We start from the raw sequence: 15,543 nt of genomic DNA on the forward strand, positions 1-15,543 counted from the left end.
AAAAGCTCTCTTTACAACCCTATCCACCTGTGATGCCACTTTCAGAGAATTATGTATCTGTATTCCCAGGTCCCTCTGTTCTACTTCACTCCTCATTGCCCGACCATTTACCGTGGATGTCCTTTTTTGGTTTGTTCTTCCAAAATGCTTCACTTCACACTTGTCTGCATTAAATTCCATCTGCAATTTTTCCAGCCCATAAAGAGGTAGATATGTTTTTGAAAAATTGAGAATTGAAGCCCAACAGGGCCCTGGGTCTGATCACCATGGTCATATTAAATGGGGGGGTTCAGACTTGAAGAACCGGGTGGCCTACTCCTGGTCCTATTTTCTTGTCTTATTCTGACCACTTACCTGACCTGTGTCTGAGAAAGTCAATTTTAGGGAAAAAAAATTGAAAATATAGATTTTACATGGAAAATACATGGATTTTACATGGTGACTGGTCTTGGAATGCATTCCTTTCTGATAAGAACCTTGTGTGGCTAACTGACGATTTCCGAGAGAATTTTATGTACTTGCATATAAATAGCAGTCCTCTCGAATGTTCCAGAAACTAGAGATAAGAAACTATTGTGACACAGTATTTAGAGCTTGTTTGGTAGGATTGTAGAGCAGATTGCATACAAACATTTTAAAACACAGAATTTTTGCAGGACTTTTGCTGAGTGCTATTTTGCAAAAGGCAACAAAGTAGCAACATACAGCAGCAACTTGCCTGGAAGAGGATGTGATCTTTGCAGGCAGAGGCAGAACAGCTCTGCTCTCAGAGAGGGAGGGAATGAGAGAGGAGAGACTAAAACTTCAATTCCAGAGGGACAAGCAGACAAACTTTGGAAGACTGCCTGGTCAAAGGAGAAGACTGGCTGTCTGAAAGGAACTCTGTGGTGACCTGAAAGAAAGATGATCATCTGGAGAACCCTGAAGGGGACAGGTTTCGTCAGCAAGACTGATTAAAAAGGAATCAGGTGCAGGTGTCCTGGAGCTATAGGAATCTCTCTCTGAAAACCAACAAGAACCCTCCTGAGTGGTAACCATTTGCCTGTTAAGCAGCAAAGCCTAGTGAACTTTATTAATGCTACCTTCTGTGCGCAGAACAAGAATTGCCTACAACCAGTGAGATTGGACTGTGAACCAAATAACTTTTCTACACTTGTATACACATTACACACACGTGCACTTCGAGTTGGGGGGGGGGGGGGGTTAAGTAAGTTGATAGTAATAAGTTAAAGTTTGATTCTGTTTTCATGTGCAAAGATCATTTAAAGCAACCTTTGTTTATGTAACTCTTTGTCGTGGTGCATATCTATTGCTGCTGGGTTTTCGGATCCTCTGGATTCCGTAACACTATAAATTCTGAGATTTTTGTAACCCATGCAGTAGTCTCCTTTCTAGTAAGTTAGCAGCTCGTGGTTGTGTTTTCTTGCTGTAATGGACATCTCACACTTTGCAAAGTCATTAAAAGTTTGTTTATGCAGCTGTATTCGTGTTTGCTTTGTAGTACCTCCAGTCCACTTTAAATCCTTTCAAAATTCACTTGCATTTTTTCGTTACACACAGATTAACTCAGTCATTGTTAGAGTTTATTTGTATATATCGGTATCACTTACAAAATCCTTGCTTACCTGGACATTGTCTCATTGCTAAGTAAAACACGAAAGTCTGCTGTTTGTGAGAGTTTGCTGTATGCAAATTGGCTGCCATATTTTCTCTATTACAGCAAAGTAATACTTAATTTGGCTGCAAAGCACTTGGGGTCTCCTGATGTTTGTAAACACACTTTGAAGTTGCATGTCCTCATTGGCTAGTTAGACACACATCTTGCTCTTTCCCTATACGCCTGCAGCTTTCCCCTTTGAGTATATATCAAATTTATTTTTGAAAATTTCTCTTAAATATGTTTACACTATATTTTTAGTGAGTACATTCTTGATCATAAAATCTTGCTGTTTTTTTTGTATCTAGTTACAAATATCTTGTAATTGTATTTTCCAAAATTGATAACTTTTTCATTTTGCTTATCTTGTAGGTTTCCGTCTATTGTATCTTGACTTCAAGGAAGTTAGTGGAATAAAGCATAAGATGGCTGATAAGGGACTAAAGTACAACCAACTGCCTTACAGAGAAATGGAAAAGTTAAGACAGGTGGAAATCTCTTCCACAACATAAGTGAAGGCCATAGTTTGTTACATTGTATTCTGCTGCCTTGCTTAAAATAGGAACATTTTCCTTACAGAACAATTATTGTTTGAAACGCTTTTGTTTTCCTTTGTATTTGGCTCATGATCACATACCCTGGATTTTGGCTGCAAAAATGGACAAAAGCAGAGTTTTCTAAAGCTTTTACCTGCATCATTTTGAAGTAGAAGGGTTCATTGAAAGGTGAAGATCAGCTTTTTTTTAAAATTTTTTTTATTTTTCACACCATAAATCACATTAGCCATGATATACACTATTTCTTTTTCACACATATACAGTGACTTTTTCTCCCCCCCCCACCCCCCTCATCCATTTTAGGTATACAATCTAGGTTGCATTAAGCCAGTCAGACAATGTTGTCATTCAACAAAATTACACCAGAAATTCTACTGAGTCCATTCTTTTCTTTCCTTCTCCTTCCATCAACTTAGGTAATGTTTGTCCCCGGTAGGTTTTCGCTATTGTATTTAATGTACGGCTCCTATACTTGTTCGAATATTTCAATATTATTTCTTAACCAATATGTTATTTTTAAAAAAAAAAATTATTCTCAGCCCACAGTGCAAGAAATGGCATTGTTGCTCTAATGTTGGGGTAGAAAGGATGGAAACTTTCTTCTGCATTTAATTGTGCTATAACTGATTGGGGAGATCTCATTGCTGTCCCATTCCCCAACATCACACCTCACGTGCTGATGAAGCATTTGTGCAAAATCTCACACAAAAAGAAATGAAGTAGTGGGTGTGTGTGTATTTTCAGTGGTAAAAGCGTTGGCTGCCTGACAATGAAGTGGGTTTTTGGGATTAACTGTACAAATCTTTTTCTCTTCCAGTTTCGCAGAGATGTAATAAAGGTAATACCTGTGGTGCTTCTCTCCATTCCACCATTTGCAAACTATATTGTGTTCGTGTTGATGTAAGTATTTTAAGAATTTTCATTAATGTTCTCGATGACTTGTAGTCCAACCATATTTTAAAATGCATTTGTGACCAAAGCTTTAAAATTTAGAAGTGATTGTGTGTTGATCAGGGTTATAAAAATCACTTAAAATATAAAGGTATTTCTAATGCTAACTGACAAATAATGCTTTTGAGCTGTTTAGAAAATATAGCTTATACCAACAGGTCATTAAACATGTTTGCTGTGACCTTGTATAGCAGATTGCATGGTATGTGAAGGGAAAAGCAAACTTCTGAAAGTTTATGGAATTGCCATGTATTGTATTATAATTCTTCGGCTTTAGTCATTTTATGCCCCCTAGTGGAAAGTGATAATTCTGGAAGTGATTAAATTGCCCGAATCATAGATAGGACAGAAATAATCCAGCGTGTCTGTACCAGAGAGCTGTATAGTTAGTCCCATTTCAGAATGTATTCTCGAACCTTACAGCAGAGTATTGTGAGCCGTTTGCGCTCCTCATTTAAGAAAGGGTGCCCTGATGTTGGAGATGGTTGAAAGGAGGCTCACCAGTATGATTCCAGTTATCATGTGAGGAGTGTTTGACAACTCTTTGGCCTTTAGGAAAATGGGGGAATCTCTGAAACATTTAGAATGTTGAAAGCCATGGACAGAGTAGATGTGGAAAGGTTGTTTCCTATGGTGGGAGAGACCAGGACAAGAGGGGACAACTTCAGGATTGAAGGGTGTCCACTTAGAATGGAGACGTGGAGGAATTCCTTGAGCCAGAGGGTGGTGAATCTGTGGAATTTGTTGCCATAGGTGGTTGTGGAGGCCAAGTCATTAGGTGTATTTAAGGTAGAGATTGATAGGTTCTTGATTAGCCAGGACATCAGAGGTTATGGGGAGAAGACTGGGCAGTGGGGCTGTGTGGGGAAATGGATTAGCTCATGATTAAATGTTGGGGAAGACTCGATGGGCGGAATAGCCTATTTCTGCTCCTGTGTCTTATGGTCTTAATTAAGGTGTGAAAAACTGGAAAAAGCTTTCTTCTTTTTCCTGTCACTTCACAGTAGTTTGCTTCACGCAAACATAACTAAGATGAGCAAGTATGTAGGAAAAGTTTTGTGTACATTTTATGCTGTGAACCTCTTCACTATCAGCAGCAGTATTCCAAATTAAATACTTTTGTAGTATGTAGTGAGTATTGTCTCTGAGATTAACTTTCTAATGTTGTATAATTCTAATTTTTTTTTTTTGGACGGTGATCTTTAGTAGAACAACAGGCCTCTCATTTCATATTGTGACCCTAACCATCATTCTCTTTTCAGAGACATTGGGTTTGTGTTGGTGGCCCTTGTCCTTGGGATGCAGCTACAATTATTCCTGAGGCGTGTCTCTGTCCCATTCTATTGTCACCATTTTCAAACGTTGTTGAATTTTTTAATTCAATCTCACCCGCTTCTTTTACCCTGCACCATCATTGGTTTTATTATTCACCTGCTCCTGACTTCTTCTCCTTCTGGGCCCTCTATAGCTGCATTTCCAGTTCTGATTACAGGTAGTCCCTGACTAACAACCTATGCAAGTTATGACCATCCGCACATATGTCCGAATTTAAACTTTATATTGTATATAAAAATTTGCACGGTTTATGTTGTATTTCACAAACTATAACAGGGCACGTAAGAGCCAAAATGTGCGTACTTACCTTATTAGTCAGTGTTCTGGGGTCCCGAGGCTGGGCGGGCCATCGTGATTCCTTTGCGAATGCACAAGTCTTTGGTAGGCATATGCACGATGGGTTTGCATATTGGAGTTCAGATGACGCATGCCTGAGAGTTAATATTCCATATCGTCAGGACGCTTAACTCTCGCACATGCGCCAACTGAACGCCAATATGTGAATCTACCAAAGGCTCATGCATACGCCAACCGAAGCTAGTGTGCGCGCACAGGAACCAAGATGGCCGTGCCCAGCCTCAGGACTCCAGAATGCCAACTAACAAGATGAGCATGGACCAGAATGTGGAAAGATTCACCAAGGTTGTTATCATCAAATGTACAATGGAAAAAAAAGTTTCAATAAAAAGTTTGCTTTAAGATTCCGACTTGCTGAGATACAACCAATTCTTAGGTCCCCATTACAGTCGTAAGTTGGGGACTGCCTGTACTTGGATCATTAACTCTTGTTTTCGAATCGTTGATCGCAAATTTGCTGAACATTGTAGTATTTTAAATTCAGATATCCAATATTCAATTCCTCTTAACTTTTTTGTTCTGCCTTAAGTTTGACTAGTTGACTTTAAAAGTGGCATTCCTGGACATTCTGTAACAAAGCATCGGCACCCTTGCTGACTTTGAGGAGAAGATGGAACATAGAGACCTAATATTCTTGTCTGTGAGACGTGTCATAATCCGAGTCAACAGCGCTGCAGTATGATGTGCCATCTGTCTTTACCAGCAATAGTTATACAGTTTTATGTGAACTTTTAGAACGATAAAAATACATCAATCTCAGAATTAGTAAATTACCTTCAGCACTGAACTGTGCGGGCCCATAGGTTTCCTAAGTCTGTACATGATTTTATTTGTAGGTATTTCTTTCCACGTCAGTTCTTAATGAGACACTTCTGGACCTATCAACAGCAGCAAGAATTTAAGGACGCCTACCACACATTCCGGGTTCAGGTTTACCCAGATGCTGTGAGTGGTTTAATCCAAGCAGCCTCAAAAATTAAAGACCAACGACTGAAAAATCAGCTGTTAAATCTTGGAAACACAGTACGTACACAGAAATATTAGACTTGGGAAGCTTTATTTCCAAGTTATTACTTTTGAGCAGGCACTTGTCAGGTCATTGGGATCCTAATGAGAGGCAAGATGCATTTTTATTTTTGATGCTCTGCAAGTTGGATTTCCAGTGTTACTGGGAAGGTGAAGGGCTAAATTTAAATGTAGACATACAGCACAATAACAGGCCATTTTGGCCCACTGATTTTGTGCCACCCAATTTATACCCCTTTAACCTACACCCCAGATACATTTTGAACAGTAGGAGGAAACCGGAGCCCCTGGAGAAAACCCACACAAACTCTGGGAGAATGTACAAACTCCTTACAGACGGTGCGGGATTCAAACCACAGTCCCCATTGCTGGCGCTGTAATAGCATTGCACTAACCATGCCGCCCAAAGCTTTTATATCACTCCTAACAACCAGTTAGTGTGACAGCTATAATTCTGGAGATAGCTCAAGCTAATTACCATCTTGGCTAGCAAATAGAATAAGATCTAAAAGAAGAGTGTGAATAAGGGAGGGGAGGTTTATGTAAAGCAGGCTGAAAAGGGAGTCAACACCAAAAATTAGATCAACCATGAACTTTTTCAATGGTGAAGCGGACTCTTGCTTTATTTTGTATGTTCTCATGTCAGTGTGTCAGAAACTGTTCTGACTAGCTTGAAGGTTCTTTTGTAATTATAATTAGTATAAATGGTTCTGCTTATTATTAAATTGCCTATTTCATAGTAATCAACTTGGGGAATGAAATAGGAAAGAATAGCCATTTAAGTAGGAAATGAAGAAGTTTGGTCAACAAAGGAGACTTGATCAATGGAAAAGACCTGTCTAAATATGTAGACAAACTGGATGCATATGCCAGATACAAAATATTTGTGCAGATTTACTAGCAGTCTCCTCCTCGACTACACCTGAATTGGAATTTAATGTCATTTCTCTAAGTCTCATTCTCAGTTTTGTGGTTCAAAAATGTACAGCAAGATGGAGCTTTGCACTGCATCGAAGCCATGTTCTATCTCGCGCTTGTGTGCAGGGGTAATTGTCCTTTGGACAATTGGTATTGGTGGTTGGGGGGGGGGGCGGGGGGTGGGGAGAAAAGCCTCAATTTTGTAAGACTTCGTTAAGTTTGCAAGGCTATTGGACTCGGGGTGTGTACTGCCTGTGCTATTGTGCTAAGTGGGTTGAGTGTATTGATGATCCACTGTTCTGCATTTTAAATGAAGGTTCAAAAGGGCATCCAACCAGAAATCTCTGAGCTGCACTTGGTGGCAAAACTATTCTCAGGACCTCCTCTAGCAATCCATCGCTTGGATACACGGCAGGCGGTAAGGAAGTGACAGAACAGTTTGTTCCTATTGGTCTGTTAGTATACAATTTAAATGATGGTGGCAAAACTATTCTCAGGACCTCCTCTAGCAATCCATCGCTTGGATACACGGCAGGCGGTAAGGAAGTGACAGAACAGTTTGTTCCTATTGGTCTGTTAGTATACAATTTAAATGATGTAAGCTTTTGGAATTCTATTTTAAATAATACATTTGTGTGAAATAACTTTTGTTAAAAGAATTATATTGGATGCTTTGCCAATTAAAATTGTGGCATTTTTAATGAGCTTTATATATTTCTGAAATGAAAGGTGTAAAAGGGAACAATTGCTCATTAACTTGTACACTGCTGTTGTGTTGCTAGGAAATTTTTAGTCGGGTGATGTTTCTGACTCCACACATGCCATCTTTCATCCTACGCCGTCGTCTCTTGAGCCACATCATAGAAATTCGTCATTTGGACCAAGCTTTGTATATCTTGGGAATGCATAACCTGTCAGAGGATGAACTGAGAACTGTGAGTTAAAGGGTTGATGGTGTGGAGCCAGTTGCTCAAATGTAAACTTGCATTTTACAAAATGCTTTTTAGGATCACTGGGGTTTTAACAGCACAGAAACAGGTCCTTCAGCCCAACAAGTCCGTCCACACCAACCATCAACCAGCCATTCACCCTAATCCTATCTTATTCGCCCCACATTCCTCTCCCCTCGCTCTGGGTTCCACTATTCACCACATACTGGTAGGTTAGATGTGGTCTCAGCTAGACTCTGTCAGTAAGACAAGCTAAATATAATCCTGGCATTTTAATTTTTTGTGATATTCACTTTATCTAAAGGCTCTCTTCGGGGGCATTGGAAATCAGAAAAGTAAAATGTGTCATGAGAATGAACTAATCTGTCTGTGCTACTGTGTAACAAAAAGAAAATGCTGTTTTCTCAGTGTTTTGATTTTTACCTGCTCAAACATGCTCAGTCTTACCATTGTTTTTATTTTGGTTCTGATTTCAAGGCATGTTATGTAAGAGGTCTGAATTCAGTGCATCTGAATGCAGTGCAGTGCAAGGAGTGGTTAATCAAATGGGTCCAGCTTTCCAAGAAATTAAAAGGTAAATGGGCACCAGTCAAATGTTCTAAGTGCATTTATCATCTTGTTGGTGACAGTGATTAAATAATTTTTAATAGTGGTATTATATGTTACTGTGCAATACATCATGTGGCTCATTGTTCCTGCATAAGTATCAGAAAGAACTTATTAAATCCAAGTTCTCCTTCCTTTGGAATTCATTGAATTGTTACAGTACAAGAGGTATCCATTCTGCCATTGAGTCTTTCCTGCCCATCTGCAAAGCAATCCCACCAGTCCTGTTTCCTTATAGCCCTACAAATTATTCTCTCTTAACTGCCTATCTGATTGACACTTTTCATCTGGAGCGAGTTCCACATTGTCACCAATCTGAGGCTTTTTTAAAAAACTCAACTACTTTGTATCTTTTGACCTGGCTGAGATCTGTATCCTCCGGTCCTTGCACCATCATAGAGTTATGTTGAGTGGTGATCTATTACAATGGACAGAAGATTAGTTAACCATAGAAAGCAGAGAGTTGGGATACAGGATTGTTTTTATGGTTGGCAATCAGAAGGGAGTGGGGTGTCACAGGGGTCGGTGCTGGGCCCACAACTGTTCACAATATCCATGAATGTTCTGGAAGAGGGGACAGAGTTCAGTGTGTCTACGTTTGCTGATGACACTAAATTGAGTGGAAAAGCAAATTGTGCAGAGGAGACGGAGAATCTGCAGAGAGATGTAGACAGGTTAAGTGAGTGGGCAAGGGGCTGGCAGATGAGAGCACAAAGTTGGTAAATGTGAGGTTATCCACTTTGGATAGAGAAAAGGAAGATCAGATTATTATTTAAAAGGCAAGTGATTGCAGTACTGCCGTGCAGAAGGACTTGGGAGTGCTGGTACATGAATCGCAAAAGGTTGGTTTGCAGGTGCAGCAGGTGATCAAGAAGGAAAATGGAACATTGGCCTCCATTGGGAGAGGGATTGAGTTTAGGAGCAGGGAGGTTCTGCTATAACTGTACAAGATCCTGGTGAGGCCACATCTGGAGAACTGCATGCAGCTCTGGTCTCCTGACTTGAGGAAGGATGTACTGGGTTTGGAGGCAATGGAGAGGAGATGATTCCAGAGATGAAAGGAATAGCCTGTGAGGAGAGAGTGAGTCATCTGGGACAGTACTTGCTGGAATTTAGAACAATATAAAATTATGAAAGGCATAGATAAGATCGAGGTAGGTAAGTTGTTTCCATTGATGGAGGAGACCAGAACGAGGGGACATAGCCTCAAGATCCAGGGGAGTAGATTTGGGGTTGTGATGAGGAGGAACTGCTTTCCCCAGCGGGTGGTGGAACTCGCTGCCCATTGAAGCAGTGGAGGTGACCTCAGTAAATATATTTAAGACCAGGTAGAATAGATTTTTTTTTTACATAGTTGGGGAAATTGGGAAAAGTCAGGTGGGTGAAGATGAGCCCATTATCAGATCAGCCATGATCTAATTGAATGGCGGAGCAGGCTCGACAGCCCAAATGGACGACTCCTGCTCCTATTCCTTATGTTCTTAACAACTAATGGGAATAGCTTGCCTCTTCACTCTGTCTAAAGCAGTCATGATTATATGCGCCTCCATCAAATGGAGAACAAGCCCAGCTTCCCCATTTGGAAACTGAAACTGAAGCTGAAAGCCATGCTCCTGGAACCATACTGGCATGTCCTTTCCGCACACCCTCTAGGAAATAGGTTTTTCTTCATCTATTTGTCCACCTTTTATATAAAAAATGATTATGGATTCTTGATCCACTCCTGCTTCCAGTATTAGTTTCTTGACCCAACCGTGTTGGATAAATACTGTATAGAATTATGTAACATGGCATAATATCCCTGACAATCCCATTGTATTGTAATCACCTGGTGTGGAATTCTTTTCAGCCAACATTGACTGAAGCAAACTTCTCCATATCTTGTGCATTGTAGTCCTCCTCCTATAAAATTAGTCGTATGTAGCACACTGGTCCATATTTCCACATTTTTTGAACATCTAAAATGAGATGTCAATCTCTGGATGTGTTAAACTGTTTAATCTCCAGTATAAAACTCGTGAGAAATTCAGTATCTCCCTTGAGAAGGGATGGAGTAAGGGGGAAAAAAAAGTATTTATTTCTTAATGGCATTTATCCAAAAACTGAAAAAAAAATGTTAGCGCTGACATGACGCCACAAATGGGGGAAAACATTCAACACCCATATCTTCTTTCTTTGGCTTGGCTTCGCGGACGAAGATTTATGGAGGGGGTAAATGTCCACGTCAGCTGCAGGCTCGTTTGTGGCTGACAAGTCCTATGCGGGACAGGCAGACACGGTTGCAATGGAAAATTGGTTGGTTGGGGTTGGGTGTTGGGTTTTTCCTCCTTTGTCTTTTGTCAATGAGGTGGGCTCTGTGGTCTTCTTCAAAGGAGGTTGCTGCCCGCCGAACTGTGAGGCGCCAAGATGCACGGTTTGAGGCGATATCAGCCCACTGGTGGTGGTCAATGTGGCAGGCACCAAGAGATTTCTTTAGGCAGTCCTTGTACCTCTTCTTTGGTGCACCTCTGTCACGGTGGCCAGTGGAGAGCTCGCCATATAACACGATCTTGGGAAGGCGATGGTCCTCCATTCTGGAGACGTGACCTGCCCAGCGCAGTTTGATCTTCAGCACCGTGGATTCGATGCTGCCGGCCTCTGCCATCTCAAGTACTTCGATGTTAGGGATGAAGTCGCTCCAATGAATGTTGAGGATGGAGTGGAGACAACGCTGGTGGAAGTGTTCTAGGAGCCGTAGGTGATGCCGGTAGAGGACCCATGATTCGGAGCCGAACAGGAGTGTGGGTATGACAACGGCTCTGTATACGCTAATCTTTGTGAGGTTTTTCAGTTGGTTGTTTTTCCAGACTCTTTTGTGTAGTCTTCCAAAGGCGCTATTTGACTTGGCGAGTCTGTTGTCTATCTCGTTGTCGATCTTTGCATCCGATGAAATGGTGCAGCCGAGATAGGTAAACTGGTTGACCGTTCTGAGTTTTGTGTGCCCGATGGAGATGTGGGGGGGCTGGTAGTCATGGTGGGGAGCTGGCTGATGGAGGACCTCAGTTTTCTTCAGGCTGACATCCAGGCCAAACATTTTGTCAGTTTCCGCAAAACAGGACGTCAAGCGCTGAAGAGCTGGCTCTGAATGGGCACCCATATTTCTTTGGCTTGGCTTCGCGGACGAAGATTTATGGAGGGGGTAAAAAAGTCCACGTCAGCTGCAGGCTCGTTTGTGGCTGACCAGTCCGATGCGGGACAGGCAGACACGATTGCAGCGGTTGCAAGGGAAAATTGGTTGGTTGGGGTTGGGTGTTGGGTTTTTCCTCCTTTGCCTTTTGTCAGTGAGGTGGGCTCTGCGGTCTTCTTCAAAGGAGGCTGCTGCCCGCCAAACTGTGAGGCGCCAAGATGCACGGTTTGAGGCGTTTTCAGCCCACTGGCGGTGGTCAATGTGGCAGGCACCAAGAGATTTCTTTAGGCAGTCCTTGTACCTTTTCTTTGGTGCACCTCTGTCACGGTGGCCAGTGGAGAGCTCGCCATATAATACGATCTTGGGAAGGCGATGGTCCTCCATTCTGGAGACGTGACCCATCCAGCGCAGCTGGATCTTCAGCAGCGTGGACTCGATGCTGTCGACCTCTGCCATCTCGAGTACCTCGACGTTAGGGGTGTGAGCACTCCAATGGATGTTGAGGATGGAGCGGAGACAACACTGGTGGAAGCGTTCTAGGAGCCGTAGGTGGTGCCGGTAGAGGACCCATGATTCGGAGCCGAACAGGAGTGTGGGTATGACAACGGCTCTGTATACGCTTATCTTTGTGAGGTTTTTCAGTTGGTTGTTTTTCCAGACTCTTTTGTGTAGTCTTCCAAAGGCGCTATTTGCCTTGGCGAGTCTGTTGTCTATCTCATTGTCGATCCTTGCATCTGATGAAATGGTGCAGCCGAGATAGGTAAACTGGTTGACCGTTTTGAGTTTTGTGTGCCCGATGGAGATGTGGGGGGGCTGGTAGTCATGGTGGGGAGCTGGCTGATGGAGGACCTCAGTTTTCTTCAGGCTGACTTCCAGGCCAAACATTTTGGCAGTTTCCGCAAAGCAGGACGTCAAGCGCTGAAGAGCTGGCTCTGAATGGGCAACTAAAGCGGCATCATCTGCAAAGAGTAGTTCACGGACAAGTTTCTCTTGTGTCTTGGTGTGAGCTTGCAGGCGCCTCAGATTGAAGAGACTGCCATCCGTGCGGTACCGGATGTAAACAGCGTCTTCATTGTTGGGGTCTTTCATGGCTTGGTTCAGCATCATGCTGAAGAAGATTGAAAAGAGGGTTGGTGCGAGAACACAGCCTTGCTTCACGCCATTGTTAATGGAGAAGGGTTCAGAGAGCTCATTGCTGTATCTGACCCGACCTTGTTGGTTTTCGTGCAGTTGGATAATCATGTTGAGGAACTTTGGGGGACCTCCGATGCGCTCTAGTATTTGCCAAAGCCCTTTCCTGCTGGCTCTGAATGGGCACCCATATAACCATATAACAATTACAGTTCTAGTCCGCACCGATTTATGTGAACTCCACTAGTCCCACCTACCTGCCCCCTGTCCATAACCCTCCAATCCCCTCACATCCATGCACTCATCCAACCTCCTTAAATGACAAAACTGACCCTGCTGCAACCACCTCTTCTGGAAGATCATTCCACTCTGCCACCACTCTCTGAGTGAAGAATCTTCCTCTTGTATTACTCCTAAAGTTTTGCCCCCTAATCCCCCCCCCTCATTCCAATCTCCCCTACCCTCAAGGGGTAGAACCTATTCACATCTACTCTGTCTATTCCCCTCATAATTTTAAATGCCTCCATCAAATCCCCCCTCAACATTCTCAGCTCCGATGAATAAAGACCCAGCTAATCAATCTTTCTCCGTATTCTAGATGCTGCAATCCAGGCAACATTTTAGTAAATCTTCTCTGCACCCTCTCTACCTTATTGATATCCTTCCTATAATTTGGAGACCAGAACTGCACCCAATATTCCAAACTTGGTCTCGCCAATGCCTTGAAAAGTCTCAACATCACCTCCCAGCTCCTATATTCTAATGCTTTGATTTATAAAGGCCAGCATATCAAAAGCCTTCTTGACCACCCTATCTACATGAGACTCCACCTTCAGAGAATGATGAACCATTACTCCATGATCTCTCTGTTCCTCTGCATTCCTCAGTGCCCTCCCTTCACTGCTCATGTCCTGTTATGATTATTCTTCCCAAAATGAAGCCTTTCACACTTATCTACATTAAACTCCATCTGCCACCTTTCAGCCCACTCTTCTAAGCAGTCCAAATCCTTTCTCAGAAAACCATCCTCACTATCCACAACTCCCCCTATTTTTGTATCATCTGCATATTTACTCACCCAATTTACCACCCCATCATCCAAATCATTAATGTAAATGACAAACAACAAAGGTCCCAACGCCAATCCCTGAGGCACACTGCTCATTACTGGCCTCCATCCTGATAGATAGTTATCCACCATGACTCTCTGGCATCTATCTTCTAGCCACTGTTGAACCCATCTGACTACCTCAACATTTATCCCTAGTGACTGAACCTTCCTCACCAACCTTCCATGTGGAATCTTATGGAAAGCCTTACTGAAATCCAAATAGACCACGTCTGCTGCTCTACCTTCATCAATCTTTCTCGTCACTTCCTCAAAAAATTCAACAAGATTTGTCAAACATGACCTACCCCTCACAAACCCATGTTGGGTGTTCCTGATCAATCCCTGCCTCTCTAGATACTTATACATAATTTCCCTAAGAATACTTTCCATTAGTTTACCCACCACCGACGTCAAACTTACTGGCTTATAATTGCTGCGCCTACATCTGGAGCTCTTTTTAAACAGAAGAACCACGTTTGCAACACGCCAATCCCACGGCACCACACCCTCCTCCAGTGACTATTGAAAAATCACTGTCAGAGCCGCCGCTATTTTCTTCCTGACTTCCCTTAAGGACCTGGGGAAAATCCCATCAGGACCCGGAGACTTATCCACCTTTATATACCTCAGAAGTTCTAACACCCCCTCTTTCCTAATCCCTATGTTTTCCATAATTACCCCTTTTGCCTCACTTATCCTACACAATTCCATATCCTTTTCCCTAGTGAATACCAAAGAGAACTCGTTCAATATCTCCCCAATCTTATTTGGCTCCTCACACATTCGTTTGCTCCGATTTTCCAGTGGACCAATTCTATCCTTCACTCTCCTTTTGCTATTCACATATTTGTAAAAACCCTTTGGATTTTCTTTCATCCTGTTCGCTATAGCCACCTCGTACCTTCTTCTCGCTTTCCTAATTTCCTTCATATGCTTCTTTCTACAATCCATGTATCTTTCAAGCAACTCGTCCATCCCTTGCTTCCTGTATTTAATGTAGGCCTCCCTATTATCTCGAACTAACTTCCTAATCTCCCTTGAAAACCACGGCTCTTTAGCATTTGGCTCTGCCTTTTATCCTAACAGGAACATAAAGATTCTGCACCCTCAAAATCTCACCTTTAAATGCCTTCCAATTCTCCTCTACCTCCTTCCCAAAAAACAAATCAGCCCAAACCACTCCTTGCAAGTCCCTTCTCATTTCATCAAATGAAATTAATCATTTCATCACCCCACTCAAAAACCTTCATCGTCAGACCAAACCTATCCCTTTCCATGATTATGTTGAAACTAATAGCACCATGATCACTTGATCCGAAGTGCTCCCCAACACACACCTGACTTGGTGAGGCTCTGACCCTCTGTTGCCACCAGTTTGATTACAATAACAGTTTTTTTAAAAAAAATCTTTGCTTCTGGCTGGGAAGATGCCAAACAGAGCTGAGTCCAAGTCTTCAGTCAGCATCAGCTGCAGCCGGAGTCAGCGACAGTGACTCCATTCTCCACATCAGGTGTGGTGCCGTCCGCATCGAAGACTCCTCAGGCAGGAGTGGGGACCATAGTCAGTGGTGGGGAGGTGGTTGTCTTCTTGCAAGCAGAGATTGTTTGTTTTTGTTTGGTAAGTACTAAACATTATTTCATGTGAATTTTCCACTTGTGGCGTCATGTTGGATCTCAAAAAGCCTACTGTCATTTGTTGTTGCTATTTAACCATTGATACAGATTTTCTGCTGATACTACTGTGCTGCTTAGTTTCATTGTTTGAAAATCAAAAAACG

The 15,543-nt window shown here is 42.4% G+C and overlaps 1 protein-coding gene across 1 annotated transcript in view; it reads left to right on the top strand.

Moving 5' to 3' along the window:
* Positions 1-15,543, top strand: part of letmd1 (LETM1 domain containing 1) — a 39,308-nt gene that overhangs the window by 21,459 nt on the left and 2,306 nt on the right. Inside the window, exons 3-8 of the mRNA XM_069905872.1 lie at positions 2,030-2,145; positions 3,032-3,114; positions 5,694-5,880; positions 7,118-7,219; positions 7,584-7,736; positions 8,229-8,325. Coding sequence (XP_069761973.1) covers positions 2,030-2,145; positions 3,032-3,114; positions 5,694-5,880; positions 7,118-7,219; positions 7,584-7,736; positions 8,229-8,325 — 738 coding nt within the window. The remainder of the gene's footprint in view (positions 1-2,029; positions 2,146-3,031; positions 3,115-5,693; positions 5,881-7,117; positions 7,220-7,583; positions 7,737-8,228; positions 8,326-15,543) is intronic.

Source organism: Narcine bancroftii, chromosome 12, assembly GCF_036971445.1.
Source record: "Narcine bancroftii isolate sNarBan1 chromosome 12, sNarBan1.hap1, whole genome shotgun sequence".
Lineage (NCBI taxonomy): Eukaryota > Metazoa > Chordata > Chondrichthyes > Torpediniformes > Narcinidae > Narcine > Narcine bancroftii.